Source organism: Lissotriton helveticus, chromosome 1_1 (genome assembly GCF_964261635.1).
Source record: "Lissotriton helveticus chromosome 1_1, aLisHel1.1, whole genome shotgun sequence".
Lineage (NCBI taxonomy): Eukaryota > Metazoa > Chordata > Amphibia > Caudata > Salamandridae > Lissotriton > Lissotriton helveticus.
Genome location: NC_136057.1, coordinates 1058085628 through 1058102615, shown reverse-complemented (window position 1 = coordinate 1058102615; position 16988 = coordinate 1058085628). Strand labels below are relative to the sequence as shown.

Genomic DNA, 16988 nt, shown 5'->3' with positions numbered 1-16988 from the left:
GATCTAAATTTATGCATTGTTCTATGGTGCCAAGACCCTTTCGGAATCCAAATTGGGACCGCGCAAGAATACCACAGCCCTCGGCCCACTCTTCTAACCTGGCCAACAGCACCCGGCTCATAGTTTTGAACAATGAATCTAAAAGGGAGATAGGGCGGTAGTTTTTGGCATCCGCCCTATCCCCCTTTTTGTATATCGGAATGATTACTGATTCACCCCAACTAGGCGGAGTGCTTTCCATGACAGCCGCATTGAAGACCCTGGTCAAGACGGGGCCCCACAAAGATGTATCTGCCTTATACAGGTCTATTGGAACCCCATCGGGACCAGGGGCTTTAGCTCCTTTGCTAGTTCCAATAGCGAGATCTACCTCCGATGCTGTAATACTTAGAGGGACTATTGGCCATGGGTCCGCCTCCGCCAGATGTGAATCCACCACTCTCTGCGGGTCGAAAATACTAGTAAAGTGAGTAACCCAACAAGCCTCACTAACTTGGGCAGTGAGGACCGGGGTTTCATCACTCTTGAGAAAGGGACAGTTAACCGTATCCCAAAACAGTTTACTGTCCGATAGTTCAACGGCCTTGGTCAAGTTGTCCCATGCTTCTTCCCGTAGTTCCAGCTTCCGGCGTTTTAAATGCCCCTTATAAGCGGCCCTAAGGGTTAAAATACTTGACCTATCTCTGGGCCTACAGGATAGAGCCTTCTTAAGATTCTGCAATGACTTGGTACACAGAGAATCAAACCAACCCGTCATTGGTTTATGATTAGTATACTTGGTAATGGTCGGGGTATTTTCGACTATGTTATTAATCCTATTAAAACTGGTTAAAATACCACAAGAGTCTGTACCATCGTCCAGACAAATATACAGGTCGGGCAAGCATGCTGCAACAATCTTAATCAACAATTTTTCGGAATTGTCACCCTTCCATTTTATCCTATGACCATTTGGTCTACAAGGGGCAATATCGGCAACAACAGATTGGACTGCTGGTGCTTTATTACCCCATACAAGCAATGTTACTGTGACAAAATTATGGTCGCTGATCGCAAGATCCAGTACGACTGGTGTGTCACAGTACATACAAATGTCATTTGATACCAAGAGATGGTCAATGACTGTGGCTGTATTCCTCCCAGTGAAGGTAGGGACGGGATTACCGTCACCATCTCCTAGAGGTTGCAACACAACCAAGTCAAATTTTGCAAGGGCGGTGTTCAGAGACTCTCCATAGGGGCTATGCTTAAAATGAAAATACCCTTCACCTCTATCATCATATACCCCGCACACCTTGGTCAATGAAAAGGGACACAATGGAATGTGAAAATCCCCACCCCACAAAAATACAAAGTTAACATGATTGGCCCGAACAATCCCATCCCATCCAAGGTCTTAACGACCTCGCAAACCGCGGTCGTTCGCACAGAGTCAGGCAAATTATTATAGAAATGAATCAATAAGACATTACTGTCGTTCTTATGTCTCAACCACAACAATTGGGCATAACTTCCAATCATGACATATCTTATAACACGCACAGGAAGGTTAACAGAAAGCAAAATAAGTAAACCCCCTTTAGCTCTACCCATGTTCGAGCCTTGTGCTGGAAGGTTATAAGCGACATAACCATCATAGGTGATGTCGTCTACACTCCAAGTCTCCTGCAGGCATAGGATGTCATGAGATTCCAAGGTTTCTTTCCAGCCTAGGACCACTAGTTTGTTATTCCAACCAGCGATGTTCCAACTTGCTAGGTTATACCCTCGTCTGTCGTTGTGTCCCCCTGCCTCGGGCATAATATCCCTATACCGAAATGTAGCATCTACTACCTCTGTATTTACTAGATTGAGGGTTGGGTTACTGCATCCTTGCTGGTGGGGTGAACATGTGTTAATTGTGTTACCCTGGTCTACGTACTCGCGCGGTACTAGATCTTCATCTCCACTACGATCACGGTCCTCAATCATATTGGGTGGTACACAATCTAGCAACTTTAAGGTGTCCAGGGATCTTACTTCTACTCCCCCTTTATCCTTGGAGTTTCCATGTTCCTGGATGGGAAGGTTCCGAGAGATAGCATTTAGGGCTTGGGGGTCCTTCATTGGAATACCTCCCGCTAGGGGGGTCAGATCTAGATTCTCCCCAAATTTCTCTCCTAGTTTCTCCTCTGTTTTCTCTCTCAATGGTGGTCAATCTACCATCTCTAGGCAGCTATATCTATTCATCATCGGGATACTACTCCAACCATCCCAGGAAGGAACCTCTCTGGGCCGATCCCTGGCAAAATTTCCTCCCCACTCCTCCCAGTCTGCACCCCGAAAACGGGGGCCCACTGTATGCCAAGTTCCCTCGCGGGATGGTCCATTACAGTTTCTGGAGGGATAGAAGAAGGAAAGATGTTGTGTACCTATACCGTTGTTTATATCAGCCTGTCCCCATGAGCAAATGTAATCAACTGTTCGAGGGTCTTCAAAGTTGACGATGACACAGTCTCCCTGAATCGATTTCCTTCCATGCCCCACCCAAGGGGCCCTGCGGACCATGAGGATCTTACTCGACCAGATGGGCGGTAGTGGGCGGTTCGAGTTTAACCAGTGTTGGACCTTATTTTTTCGTGACCAACTGGATTCTGTGGCCGGATCAGCCAATTCTGGTACTCCGGTCATCACAACCACGTAGGGGCTAACCTCGGGGGGCAAGTTAACTAAAAATCTGTTGTCGGGGGGTCCCCTATCCCAATTCCTGTTGGCATTTATGGCAGGAGGCTTAGGGGTCTTATTATTTTGTACCTGGTTTATCTGTGGAATTGGGTTTGAAGGTCTTTCTACAGTCTTATTATTTTGTACCTGATTAGTCTGTGGAATTATGCTTGTAAGCCTTTCCACAGTGTGCCTTTCTTTTGCTATCAGGGGTATTGGTTTTACTGCTGGCCCTGGGGGTGCTGATTTTTTGACTTGTTGGACAGTTGGTTTGTTACAAGTCTGCTTGATCTGCTTTTGGAGCCCATGATTTGGGGAATTTTTTATAAGGGCTGTCAGTTCAGTTAACTGTGTTTCGATTTGTAACAATCTTGCTTCTACTGGGGTGAAACAGGATTTAAATAAATCCCGCATTTTTTTTAGTAGTTGGCTATCAACCTCATTTACGTCATTACCCCCTAATGAAATAACCGATATATCCTGACTGCTTTGTCTTTCGTATCAATGAATATATTTCTAAAACCTATTATGGTGTGTAAACTTTTGTGTTTGCTCTGGTATCAGTAATGCTTGAAATCGACTCAAATGATATTTTTGTGATAGGTGCAACGATACGGAGGACAGAAAATTTGTGAATCAATTATATGCGGGTGTATTGTGCACACTTGTCTTCTGAGAGCCACATGAAGTGCGTGTGTGCATGTGTGTGCAAAGGCTGGAGAGCGCGCCTGGGTGCCACATGAACTGACCATGTACGTGTGTTTGTGTAAAGAAGTGAACGTTGTGTAAAGACGACAGAGGTCTCTTGGGTACAACATGAAGTGGCCACGCTGTGGAAAAGGTGATCTGCCACCTTCGAAAGCAGCAGAGGGTCACTTCGGACACGAAGGTCCAGCACTTGTGCCTTGTAATATGTTGTTGCTGTAGAGGAATGAGACTGGGGCTGTCTATGGGGTTCTCTTCCTTCCTATATCGTTTTGTTCCCATGCTCTCCCGGTTGCCGGCAATGTTTGCATATACCCTCTACTGTGAAAGCTTATTTTGTGGTCTTTCTGTCATTGAACAAAGAAAGGAGTACAAAGTTCCTAGGTGATATGGTGGTCACCATTAAAATGCCATGGCTAGTGAGGTCTGGCAACGTATTACATGAGGTCAAAAAGGAGGGGGGAATCCTCCTTTCGGAACTAGGGCTCTCACACACCCAGCAAGCTGTCATGATTCATCATTTGAGCCTGCTCTTCGTTGGGCCGGTGCTGCAATGACCAACGGGCACCCTTAAAGGGGCTCTTTGTCGGAGATCTTTTGTTCCTTGCCGTAAGGGTGCAGTGGGTGTGAGAAGCCTAGTTAGGTGTAGATGTGTGAAGTGATGTTTAAAACAGGTTAGAGAATCCTCTTGAAGGCTTTATTCTATGAGGGACCCTACCGAAATTAAATAATGCAGGAGGGGTAGCGTATTTTGTTCTTAATGTGACAAATTACATACTCTACTCCCAGATGGTCGACATGTTTCTCGCCCTACAATTGTCATGCAATGATCAGTGGCGATTCTTCAGGACCGTGGAGAAAATATTATAATGAAAACCTATCTACATAAGAGTTGCAAAGGTGCTGTGCTACCTACCACTAACTTGACCCTAAAGAGTTACCTGTTAGGGTAGTGAGGCAACCTAAAGTAGTACAAATTATTGCCTCATCTCGCGCAGCGGATTAAATATACACCCAAAAGTGGTGTCTCTGTTTCTTATTAAGGAATCCGCTAAATGACCTACCCTGATCCGCCACTCACAGGAACAGGGCACAACTGTGTAGGTACACTGAACCAGGGGCATCACGGAGAATGGGGGGAAGATGGAAGCAGACCAAGAGGGAGTTATAGGGAGAGCAGGTTGAGGGGGAATGGCGGGGGTTAAAGAGAGGGACCGCAGACGCATGTACTCGCATGCGGAAAATATATATATATTTTTAAGTACCCGGAGGAGCTTGTGGCCTGTGGATGGGCATTGGCCACAGGAAGCTGTACCTGGTTCATGCTCCACAGCAAGGAGGTAGACTCAAAGCCCAGGACGAAGATGGAAGAGAGAAGGGGTGCTGACCAATAAGAAGCAAGAGTAACGTGGGAACTAACCAATGATAAATAAAGGTAAGCCACTTAATATATTTTTTTTTTTAACAAGAAATTTCGCAAGCACTGTGCAGGTGAAACTTAAAAAGGTTGACAGAGCAGATAAATTACCTTTAACTGTGCCCAGAGCATAACCATACTGGGCCAAAAAAATAAACAAACCATTCAACAACTGCATCAAGTCTAATTGAAGGGTGTCATGGCACCTGGCTACCAAGATGATATTGACGACCTCAGGAGAGTGATCAAAATAACTTTATTGCTTCTGCTCAGTCTCCATGCTTGGAAGTGATGATTGCACAGGCTCAGGTGTATGGCCCTGCACAGCCCCGCTGCTGCGACAGGAGATGCTCACATAGTGGAGCCTGATCGGAGGACAGATGCTCAGGTCCTGAAGTTTTATGTGGCACACTCTCATGGCCCAATCTAAAGTCTCTAGAATGACTTGGGTCCATTCGGGCATGCTTATTTTCAGTACTCGGGGCAAGAGAGGTAGCTGCAGGAAGGCATACAAGAGTCCTGTGCTCCATCATAAGAGAAATGGATCTCCGAGAGATAACCTTCTTGGAAACTCCAGCACAGAAAAGTGCTGACATTAGGCCTTCTCAGAGGTGGCGAAGAGGTTGAGGTACGTCTTCACATTGCTGGAAGATACCCTGTGCCACCTCCAGATGCAATTGCCACTTCATGATCCACCAAGTGTCCCCCGGCTGGCCTCACCCACCCTGTTGTTCAAAGATCCTGCCAGGTGGTGTACCACCCAAAAAAAATCCCTAATTAGCTAGCCATTTAGACTCTATTGGCATTGAACCCAGGATTCCACACTGCCTTGCTGGTTGCAGTACCATATGGCAGTGGTGTTATCTGTTAGACAAACTGCTCCAGCCTCCCTTCAACAGACAACAGGGAAGCTTTCAGCACCAAAGCTAATCATCTGCAACTTCAACAGGTTGATGTAGAAATGGATCTCCACCAGAGACCGAGTTTTCTTAACTCCACCTCTCCTAGATTACCTACCCAATCCATAATGCGACACATCTGTAATCACAGTCAACTCTGGATGGATCTGGAAGGGAGCCTGCCACTATCCAACATCGGTTGAGCAGCCACCACTGCAGGTCTTTTGGAGTGTCTTCCAACACCTGGATGGACTCTGACAGATTGCCCTGGTGATGGGTCCACGGATACTTTAGGTTCCACTGCAAAGCTCTAATCAGCAAGCAGAATGCGAAGGCAAACACACGGAGAAGCCTCAGAGCCATCCTCACCCAGACGCAGGACAGAGGCTGAAACATTTGGATCCCAGTCTGAATATGTTAGACTTCTTCATCCGCAGGAAAGGTATGAAGGCGCACCGTATCCATGATGGCCCCTATAAAGCAGAGCCTCTGCAAAGGAGTCAAATATTACCATGGTAAACTGATTGAGAACCCCAGAGATTTCAGGAGGTTCATCGTCATCTGGAGATGGTCTGAGACGGATAGTGACAAGACCGCAGTCAACAGTCAAGGTAAAGAAAAACTAGTACCCCTGACATTCTCAGATGGGCAGCAGCTACCATGCCATCACTTTTGCAAAGACGAGAGGGTCACTGCTGGTGGCCAAAAAGGAGCATGGGAAACTGGAAGTGCTTAACACCTACCTTGAATGGAAGGTAACGTCTGAGTATGCAGAAAGAGGGTGTGGAAATAAGCATCCTGCAGGTCCAACACTACCATTCAGTCTCCAGTGATCCTAGGCCCAAAGAACTCAGGCCGAAATGAGCATCTTCAATTTGCGCAATAAGGCACTAAGGGGTCGAAGTTTAAAAAAAGCATAGTGACTTCCACCCTGTCCTTCTTGGACGGAAGCAAGTAATCGCAATAAAAGCCAGTCCTCAATTCCGATGCTGTACGATTTCTATGGCTCATTTGACCAAGAGGGACTGCACTTCCTGGAGTGGGATAGACAGATGGTCCTCCGTTAGGTGCTTAACTGTCTGTGATAGGAGCAGCGGAGTGTAATTTAATGGTAGAGTGTAGCCCTTTAGGAAAATCTGCAGGAGCAATTTGTCAGATGCAATATTTTGCCATCCTTGTGGAAAGTGGCTGAACTAGCCACGATTGACTGTTTGTGCTCCACCAAGAGTTCACTAAGGAGGTTTTGCACCAGTTGCTGTGGGGCAGAGTATTGGCCACAAAGGGTGAACCCGCCAGCAGTAACCTGACTAAAGAGTCCCGCGGGTCCTTGGGCCCAAGGATCCTTAGATCCCTGTTAGGAAATTGGGTATATTATATGGTATAATTATTAGCATAAAATAACAATACGTCATTCACGCAGAATCATGCTCATATTTACCCACTGGTCCAATGCATCATATTAAGAATGACCATGTGCCTCTCAACTTGAACACTGATGCACAATCCCACCGGAATATCCGAAAATGTATGGTGCCGCATGACAAGGACTGCCCCACTTTAAGCGAATGGGAGATTCATGCTGCACAACTCAATTGGCAGACTCAGAAAACACTTGCTGTTGTACAATGATGACAGCTTCAGTAAAAGTGCAACACCACGTTCGGGCTGATCTTAATTTTTATATATGAATTACATTGTGATTGACCAGGTGCAGTTTTCTTTGAACATTAAGGTATCACAATAATATGATAATTACTTATTTATTGAATGGCCATTCATTCATTTTTCATTATTGTATAATATTCGCTTCTGGGCTTAGAGGGACCCCGCTACCCCTTCTCTGCGCACCACTCTGGAAAAACCCAAATACTATAAATCACACTGTACTGTATTATGAACAAAAGGAACTGCATTTAAACATGATTGTGACTTACTCCATTCCATATATATCCTCCAACTATTATCTTACAACACGACTCGTCTACACCATTCCAAGACGGCGGAAGCCAGTCTAGCTAATCTGCCTCAGTAGCCAACATGCAACGAAGGAAATATCTGCTTTGACCTTTTTGCTATTTAATATAAAGTGGTGTCACCATTGAGGTTGACACATTAACACATACAATATTGACTGTATAATGCTCCCTCGATAATGCAGGGTATTTGCTTTCCCCATTATTATCTAAATGACCGTCACATATTCCAATAAGGTGGCCGTTTTGAATGTTCTACCATGGGCCCGCTAAGCTTGCTCCTACTCCAATGAAATGAGGCCATGACTCATATAGAAGGCGCTTTGAAAGCTTCGCCGTCAATTGCAAGTGCATACCAACTTCGGGGATACAGGGAAACCAGAACTGCTGACAATGTGAAATCCGTGAGTGCCCTTCATTTGCAAATGCTAGGATGACTTGTGACCTCATCCATGAGGTCACTTTACAACATAATATTATATTACCATTAGCACCATAACACCATGTGCCAGCACTTACGCCTGCACTAGAGAAACGAGACTTCTCACACAGAATGTAACCCTCAGCAATCAGCAAAAATCGTGTGTCAGGTACCCTTATTTGTTCTCGTGCAGTACGTGACCTGTAACGAGCTTGAGTAAGGCATCCATCATCGGGTGCCTTCTAAATGGTGTCACACACATTGACCTAACACCACTGCTGGAACACCTAACATCTGCTCTTTTATGATCATGGGCCATAATTGTTCGTTACCCACTTACTCTCGCTTTATGTGTGGCCTATGACAACATCGACACAAAAGTGTGGGGCATAATAGAATTTTTTTCTGCTTTCAATGCACTACTTACTGCTTTTGGGCAATTTACCCTTGCTGACTATTACTGGGTCAATTTTTTGACATGTTGTCAAGCTATAAATTCGACGAAGGGTCATAATTATTCTGTTGAATTTTCTTGCATGCACTATCCTAACTCATGTAAGCTGGCACAACAATAGTTCAGCAGTGATGATATTAATCATCCTTGAAGCAATACAAGGATATTTACTGTACAAATTTCTCTATGTTCAAATGCAATTCATGAGAGTGTGCATAATAATAAGGCAAGTAGCAATTATATCAATTAATCTTGTTGCAGTATAAGTTTATTGACTATATACATCATTCTGTTTTTCTTCAGATGTATCATATCAAGCTTATTTGGTGCATTGCCACACTGGATTTTTGTGGTACAATTTCACCTGTTGATGTGCAATTGCACCATTGAGGTATTTTGCCTTGTCTTGCATTGCTGCAATATTTTTGTAATATCAACATGATTGCATATATGTAAACCTGACTTTCTCATTATTCAAATCTGGGCTATTGGCACTATACTGCTTTCCCTACCATGTTAAAGTATACTAACACCATTCACGGCCACGGTTTCTTAACCCCTTGGGTGCCCTGGAAGTAATGGTTAAGTCCTCGGCTGTGGTGCTCCTGCGCAGAGAATGTAACCATTACATCCTGGCACCCACCCACGGGGGAATCAATGGCGCCCCCATGGCCCGCTCATTTAGGGACCCCACCTGGGATGGCAGTGAAAGTGCTTCCGCTGCCTCCCTGACACCCTCACACCGATCTGATAATGCCCAACGACATCAGAGCAGATCAGGCTTCCACGGCAGCTATTGCTTCCAGCGCCTAGGAGGCAAACGTTAGTTTTTCCTCCTGGGGGGCATTGGCGACAGCAATCAGCCACAGGGAGGGAAGGAAAGAGATATTGCTTTCCCCCTGGTGTCTCTTTGCAGTGAATTTCTACTGCGCAATAGCGGATGGTGCCCCGATTGCGCAGCAGGGCAGACCCACTAGGCCACCAGTGATTGTTTTGGACTTCAGAAGCAGCCCCTATGGGCAATGGCCACTACCTTTTTCATATTTTGGCATACTTAGGTTGTTTCTGCCCCCCTTCGGGAGCAGATTGGCCCTATTTTTAGGCCGATTTGCCCCCAAGGGGGGAGGAACCCCACTCATCACTCCCAGAGCGAAACAACATTGATGTAGAGTCACACATCGCCAACTACTGGCACACCCCACACTGCTTTTAGAATTTCTTGTTCCAGACTGATGCCTGGGGATATTCAAGAGATGATGAATCTGTGGTTAGAAGTTTCAATGAGAAATAGGTTTATTTTTTTTAATGTAATAAGATTTGTGTCAGAAAGGGAAGCTGGACTAACATTTTACTTACACACCTAATTCAAAAAGTGCTTTTTAAGCTTCTTTCTTATGTGAGTGAGGACCCACAGAAAAGTAGCACTCTATGCCCAAATACAGTTTGGTCTTTTGATGCCACTTAATCCATGTGAGTGTAGTGGGCCAAAGTCTCTCCTCAAGATTCTAGATTTGGTGTATGTCTGTAAAAGATTGCAGTATTATTTGAAGGGGATGAGAGCCTACCTAAAACAATAATCACTGTGTGTTTTGGTGCAAAATAAAGTGAAGAGTCGACATGGCACACATCCCTGTGTGCCATGCCTATAACCCACCTCCCTGGCATAGGTCAGCCACCCCTCTAGCAAGGTGCACTATTATAGTGGTGAGGGTAAATGTGCATGAGCCCTGTACCCGTACAGTGTCTAAGTCAATTCTTAGATATTGTAAGTGCAGTACTGCCATTAGGAGTATATGGTGCTGGGAGTTTGTCATTACGAACTACACAGTACCATAATGGCCTCACTGAAAACTGAGCAGTTTGGTATCAAACGTATCAGCACATTAAACCCACCCTGATGTCCAGTGTGGGATCTAATCAAAATTGCACTCAGTGGGCATCTTAGAGATGCCCCCTGAAAAAAGACCAGGCTCTGGTGGGTTCCCTGACTGGTACACACCAGCCTGCCACCACAACACATGTTTCTGGACCCCTAGGGTGGGAGCCTTCGCTCCCTGAGCCCAGAAACAAAGCTTTTCCTGGGCAGAGGTGTTCACACCTCCCCAGGCCAGGAAGAGCCATCTGTGGCAGGGGAGCTTCAAAGGCCTGGCAGCCTTCGTAATGCGATCCCCAGCCTCTCCTGCTATCAGGAGCAGGCCCCCTTCCTGTTTCCCCCTCCTTTTTGGCACGATGACAGGCGGGAAAAACTAGCAAGCCAAGAAGGTGTGCCCACCTCTGCCAACTCCACCCCTCAGGTGGGGGAGGTGAGGTTAAGCCCACTCTTCAGTGCCCGCCATCTTGCAGATAGGAGGCACTCCCAATTCAGGATTAGGGATTGTGCTCACTCTCCCACGTGGGGTGAGCACACCAAGGGTGTAGTCACCCTAAGGTCAGTAGCACATTGGCTACTGACCTCGAGACCCCTAAAATGCCCCCTAAATACAGTATTTAGGGGGAAGCCTTGAACCAAGAAGGCAGCCTAGAAGAAACTACAAGAAAAGAAGAAGAACAGCGCGCCAAAGCTAACAAGAGGAAGATGCCCACTGACTTGGCTCTAGCCCTACTGGCCTGTCTCTATCGCAAACCTGCTCCTGTGAAATCCTGGTGTGTCCTGCAGCCAGCAACCTCAAAAACAACGGAGGACCTGCTTGCCTTCAACCACAAAGACTGTGTCTCCCGTGAACACCAGATTTGGTCATCTCCAACCTCTGGCTTAGGCCGGACAACGCACATCCGCACCACTTTGCACCCGCCGTCCACAGCCCAAGCTCGAGTGGGCAAACCTCACGAGAAGGTCTCCCCAGTGATCCTGACCCGCGATCCGGCAACCCCTGACAAGTCACCAGCCAAAACCTGCAGCCCAAATCTGGAAGCCCCCCTCCCCGCGACCAGGAGCTGGTAAGAAGATCTGATCCTAAAAGGCACCCCCTGCACCCGACACCCCGAGACCTGGGGTGGCCAAACCAACAATGCCTAACCAACCCCCAACAACCCAAATTACCTCTCGCACCCAGAAGACCTTCATCCCAGAGTCTGCAGTGCCTTTGCACACCGGAGGTTCCCTATTGCAAACAGCAGGGCGCCCAGCATCGAAACAGCACCCTGCACCTGATCCCTAGTGCCACTGAGGGTGCACCTTTGGTGCACCTTTGCTGCTACTTTGTTTCCCCATTTACCCTGAGCTAAAGTCCAGGAGCTTTGGTCCCACAACCTAGTGGCCTGCTCGTCAGCAGCCACCAATTGGAGGCCCTTATCCCCCATTGGATAACATTCTGCATCAGCACTCTGCACCCGGCCGCCCTAGTTCCCCTGAGGGTGTAATGAGTGCACATCCTTGACCCTGGGGGACCCCAGAGTCTACCCCCAGAACCTTAACTCCTACTACAGAATACTTACCCTAAAACCGATAACACTATTTTCCTCCATAGGATAACATTGACTGTTTTTTGTGTGGAGTTTGTAAACCTAAAGAAATTCTTTAAAATTGTACTATTTAACAAAAACGCGTTAACTTACCTGTTTACAGGAAATGGCTCAGTGTAGCATCCAGGTATCCTACACTGAGTAAGAAAAGTAATCTAAAAAGTAACTTACTTGGTATTTTACTGAAAAGCCCATTCAGGTCTATGTACTGTATTTACAAAGCATTGCATTTCTCTGAAACAATACTGTAAGTCAAAACAAAGTGCATATACCATTACAATCCAAACTGTATTACAACTGTACATTTACTGCAAAGTACTTATCACTCACCTGTGCCAGGCTAGCTTGGTTATAGGAAATAAATAACTAAAAGAATTTTTTATACAAAAACAATTGGTCTGAAGTTCAGTCTTTGAGTATGTGAAATCATTTGCTAATTGAGTGTGTGCAACAAATGTCATCTGATACTGCCTTACTGCTCGACCACACTACCCCAAATAGAGAGTAAGGTTCTATCTACTTTTAGCTCTGCCTACCTTTTGAGTTCCACTGGACTCTGTGCACACTATACCTCACTTTGGTATAGTATACACAGAGCCAGCTTCCTACAGTAAGGCTGTTGTGTCCGTGTAGCTATAGCTTAAACAGAAGGTCAGCCAACTAACACTTGGAGTCGCCTCAGGGGTCCTGGGTTTAAGGCAAGCAGGTCGGTCTTCCTTCTGGCTCTTCAGACAACAGAGCACTCTTTCTTCTGATTCTCCAAAGAAACAAGAGTGTTGTGAAGAGGATAGTGGGGATAGCACAGTTATGCCAAGTGCCAGCCTGTGGCTGGGAAAATCTCCTGGCCACTTCCTACCTAACTGGGTGAAAGTTCATAGGGGTAATCCTACCCACTGCTGCAGTGCTTCCTGTGCGTTTTACTGTAAACTATCCACCAGTGCTCCTCTCTACCTAAACCCAATATGGCAGAACCTTTCTTCCCCTAGTCAGAGCTCCCGTGCCCACTCAGAGGTGTGACTATTATACTGGGAAAAACCTCCCTTGTGGACACTCAAACTAGTTCTGAGGCAGCTCACATCTTCCACTGGGTTTGGAGCCACAATTATAAGCAAGACAAAAGGGAGGCAGGCCTGGTTGTGAGCTATATCTGCCAGTGAAAAGGTAGGCATCGGTCGAAGCTCAGAAAGGGGCTGGGCACAGCCTCCTCGGCAACTTTGCTCAAGGAAGAAAGACACTTCTCCACACCTACGCCCTTCGTCCACTGCTTGGGAGCAATTTAGATCCCACCACAATAGAGCCATCAGCAGTCAGGTGGCAAAGACACTAGTAAAAAGCCCCCTTTTGGCTTAGGCAGGAATATGACATCTTTCTTAAAGCATCATTTTCAAAATAGCAAAATTACATTTGACTTAACCATCTTAAGACATGAGCTTTAAAATTCTAGAGCGTGAAGTCCAAATGAGGGAAAAGAACTCAAGTAAGAAGGGTCCTAGCCAACTGTAGGAAATTTAATAAAACCAAAGACCAAGTTGAACTTTGACACAACAGAAGATCATTAAACAGGTTTACAGCCTTTGCTCAGCTAGAAAGTTAAGAAGCCTTCGGAAACAGGCTTCTTAGTTTCCAAGTCTTTGTCCTTCGTTTTCAACCTCAAGCAGCTGACATTTCATTAATAAAGAAAAATACTTTAAATAAAGCAGACATGCTACTACAACTCAAACGGCAATCTTTTCAATTTAACCTATCTCTCACTTTTATAAGTTACTGTATGTGTTTTACTACAATGTAGTTGTAGTACACAACTAAAACATACCCTCCTCTTTAACCTAACTAAACGTAGATGATTAAACCAAATTACCTTAATTCTCTTGTAACAGCAACTGTGGCTGATCAGCTGTCTACAAGAACAGATAACACATCAGAAACAAACACACCCAAATAAAATAATCCTAATGGTGTGCAGCTTAACTTCTGAGCTACCAATTAAAAACCAGTGTATATAGACTTATCACTGAGATCAAGACTACCAACCGGGTACTAAAGAATCCAAAAAGCTTGGATGCTACACACACTGACTGGTAATTGCAAGCTGGGTAGTTTCCTTTTAACTGACAGTCATTGTGATCCTTAAGACCAACTTCATCTCACCACTTCTTCACTGAACTCCTTATGATGATCTTCTAAACATTCCTTCTGCTCTTCAGAGACATGAACTGTCCACGTAAGAGGGACCTGAAAACGAGACATACACTTAGTGCCATTCACATGAAACTCATCCAGTAATTGCAGTCCTGAGTATAAGTATTCCACACTTTCATGCAGAAGAAAATGCAAATTCCACTTACTGTTTTTTCAATAGGTTCCTTCTGATGGTCTCCTAAGGCAGTACTTTGTTCTTCTGAAACATGGACTATGGAATCACTCAATGAAGAAGGTGCCTGAAGCAAAAAGAATGCTTGGTACTTTGTATCTATTTGAATCACAGTAGCTAACTTGCAGACTATTCTTTTTAATCTCACTATAATGTTACAGGCCTGATTATTTGTATTAAACGTTCTCTTACTGCAGAACTGATACTCAGGAAAGCCCACTTCTCGCAGTCACTAACCAAATCCCTGTTCTGCACCTTTACACATGTATTCCACACAAAGGCCAACATATATTATTATTCTTTCACAGAACTATTCTGATTGAATCACCCATTACAATTAGCAGCTAGAAATATGAAAGCATAAGTTGCCACACTGTGTTCAGGCTTTTTAACCTATACGTTCACAGAACAAGTGCAGGGAGAGTATTGGTTATTCTCTACATGTTGTAAAGCTGAATCTAACTTCACAGTAGGAGGGATTTGTCTAGGCATGAGCAGTAAAAGAGGGATTTGTCTAGGCATGCCCAACAAAAGAGTGATAATGAGTATAGTGTAACAATGTAGATAAAATGTTATTTCAAAATACAACTTCAAAAGCTATACATGTGAATTATACACATGTTCAACAATATGGTCTTGACCTGAAACCATTTTTATGAAAGTTCGTTTGGTGTCTAACCAGACTTTAAACCGCACAAAGGAAATGATATGGTAGAACACATTCTGAAAGTAAGAAGTGAAGAATATTAAGTTTGTTCCTCAGACCTATGATGTTTTGACTCTGCAAAGATAAAAGAATAACCAAACTACCTCCACACACGAACAGATCTAAAAAATGTTTAATATGGTTTGACAAAAGTTATTTTTTTTATCACAACAAGATGATGGTCTTTGTGTCCCTCCAAGAAGCACTTTAAAGGACAAGTTACTTACCTCATCAACACTTTTTCTAGTAGAGACTATCAACAAAAAGATTCCTCACTTTGTGAATTTCCTCAAGTGTCAGAATGGATCCAGAATCTTTCGAAGCAATTCTGCTGCATGTCAGTAGGTAGTGTTAAGCATCTCTGTATTGGATCACCAAGCCCTATATGCGACGTCAGGTCCCTATATCTGCCCACCTCAGTGAAATAACATCACCTTCGTGTGATGTGTTCGTTGTGCTTACCTTGACTGGCAGTTCCTAAAGGGATCGCGTTGATTCACCTGTTTGTTTTATAGGGTGGGGAACTAATTGGTTTATTAAGGGGTGGGGCTTATCCTCTAATAAAAGACTCCTGGTGTGGCCAGGAAGACGAACAGTCGTACCTGTGTGTTGCAATGATTACTACTCTATACACCACGTTTGTGGCGACGAAGGTGGGATTGCTTGGCTGTTCTCCCGTCCCTGGTTCCGGTGTAGCGGTGGAGTTGCAGCGCTCCTTTGGGGGCGTTCGTGTGCCGGTTTAAGCATCTTGCTGGGTTGCTGCGTTGGTCTCCTGCCCGCTCCGGGTGTGTTTGGGGGCGTGGCCTGTGTTATGCAGCGAGCGTGTTGCAGCGGGCCGGCTGGCTCGCCGCAGGGAACAGCGCGTCTTCTGTGTTCTCCTCGGCACTGTCAGTCTGGAGCTGGAGAATCACTTCAAAGACGGAGGAGAGCGTGTTCTGTGCTGTTGGGCGTCTCGTGGCAGGAGCGCTCTGTGGGCCTTGAAAGCCTTGAAAACATGGCTTTTTAAACAAGCTTACCACTGATCGCCTCCCCCTCCCGCCGTCAGGATTTGTTCTCTGTCTACTCCAGCGCCAGGAAACCAACCGGTGGCAGCGCGCTCAATAAATACTTTTTAACATTAACATTGGTGCACACATTGGTGTCTGGCCTTGATTCAGCTACTCTTACTGACGCCAGTGGAATGCTGTAATACCAGCTGCCATATCCTATTGCAAATAGCCAGCTGTTTGAGGGCAATAGTGGATGCTGGGACATTGAGGCTATTTCATATATTGCGTCTGTGAGCCTTCTTGTGGGTATCTGCAGTTGACCTGCTATATGACAGTGGGTCACGAATCATTGTACAGTGAAGCCCATTTGAGTGGTTTGTCATGTCAACTGTACCCCGGTGGAACATTTCTTGCTGGATGGTCCTCCATCTGCCCAGGCGGCCCGCTGCAAGGAGTGGGTGGACGGTTTGGAGACGTATTTCGAGGCTACCGATTTATCGGAGGAGCGGAGGCACCCTATGCTGCTGCATCTTGGAGGGGCGGCAATACATCGTTTTGGGCGGTCAGTGGTGGAGGAGACTCCACATACTTATGACACTTTGAAGCAGGCTCTGACTGCCCATTTTGAGCCACTGGCAAACCCCGATTATGAAAGGTTTTTGTTACGCCAGGCCAGGCAGCTGCCTGATGAGTCTGTGGATATCTTCTTTGCTCGGTTACGTACTTTGACCAGTACTTGCCGATTGCCTGATGCTGCAGACGAAATTAGGGCCCAGTTTATACAAGGCTGCTATTTGAGTTAACTTCGTGAAGCAATACTCCAGGTGCCAAACATGCCTATGGCTGACATGTTGACTCGTGGGAGATCTAAAGAGCTTTCAAAGGTGA

General features: G+C 45.5%; 1 protein-coding gene across 1 annotated transcript in view; it reads right to left on the bottom strand.

Moving 5' to 3' along the window:
* Positions 1-16988, bottom strand: part of LOC144820832 (uncharacterized) — a 933795-nt gene that overhangs the window by 262866 nt on the left and 653941 nt on the right. Inside the window, exons 20-21 of the mRNA XM_078677961.1 lie at positions 14380-14472; positions 14183-14266 (exon numbers count right to left, since the gene is read on the bottom strand). Of these exons, the coding sequence (XP_078534087.1) occupies positions 14183-14266; positions 14380-14472 (177 nt within the window). The remainder of the gene's footprint in view (positions 1-14182; positions 14267-14379; positions 14473-16988) is intronic.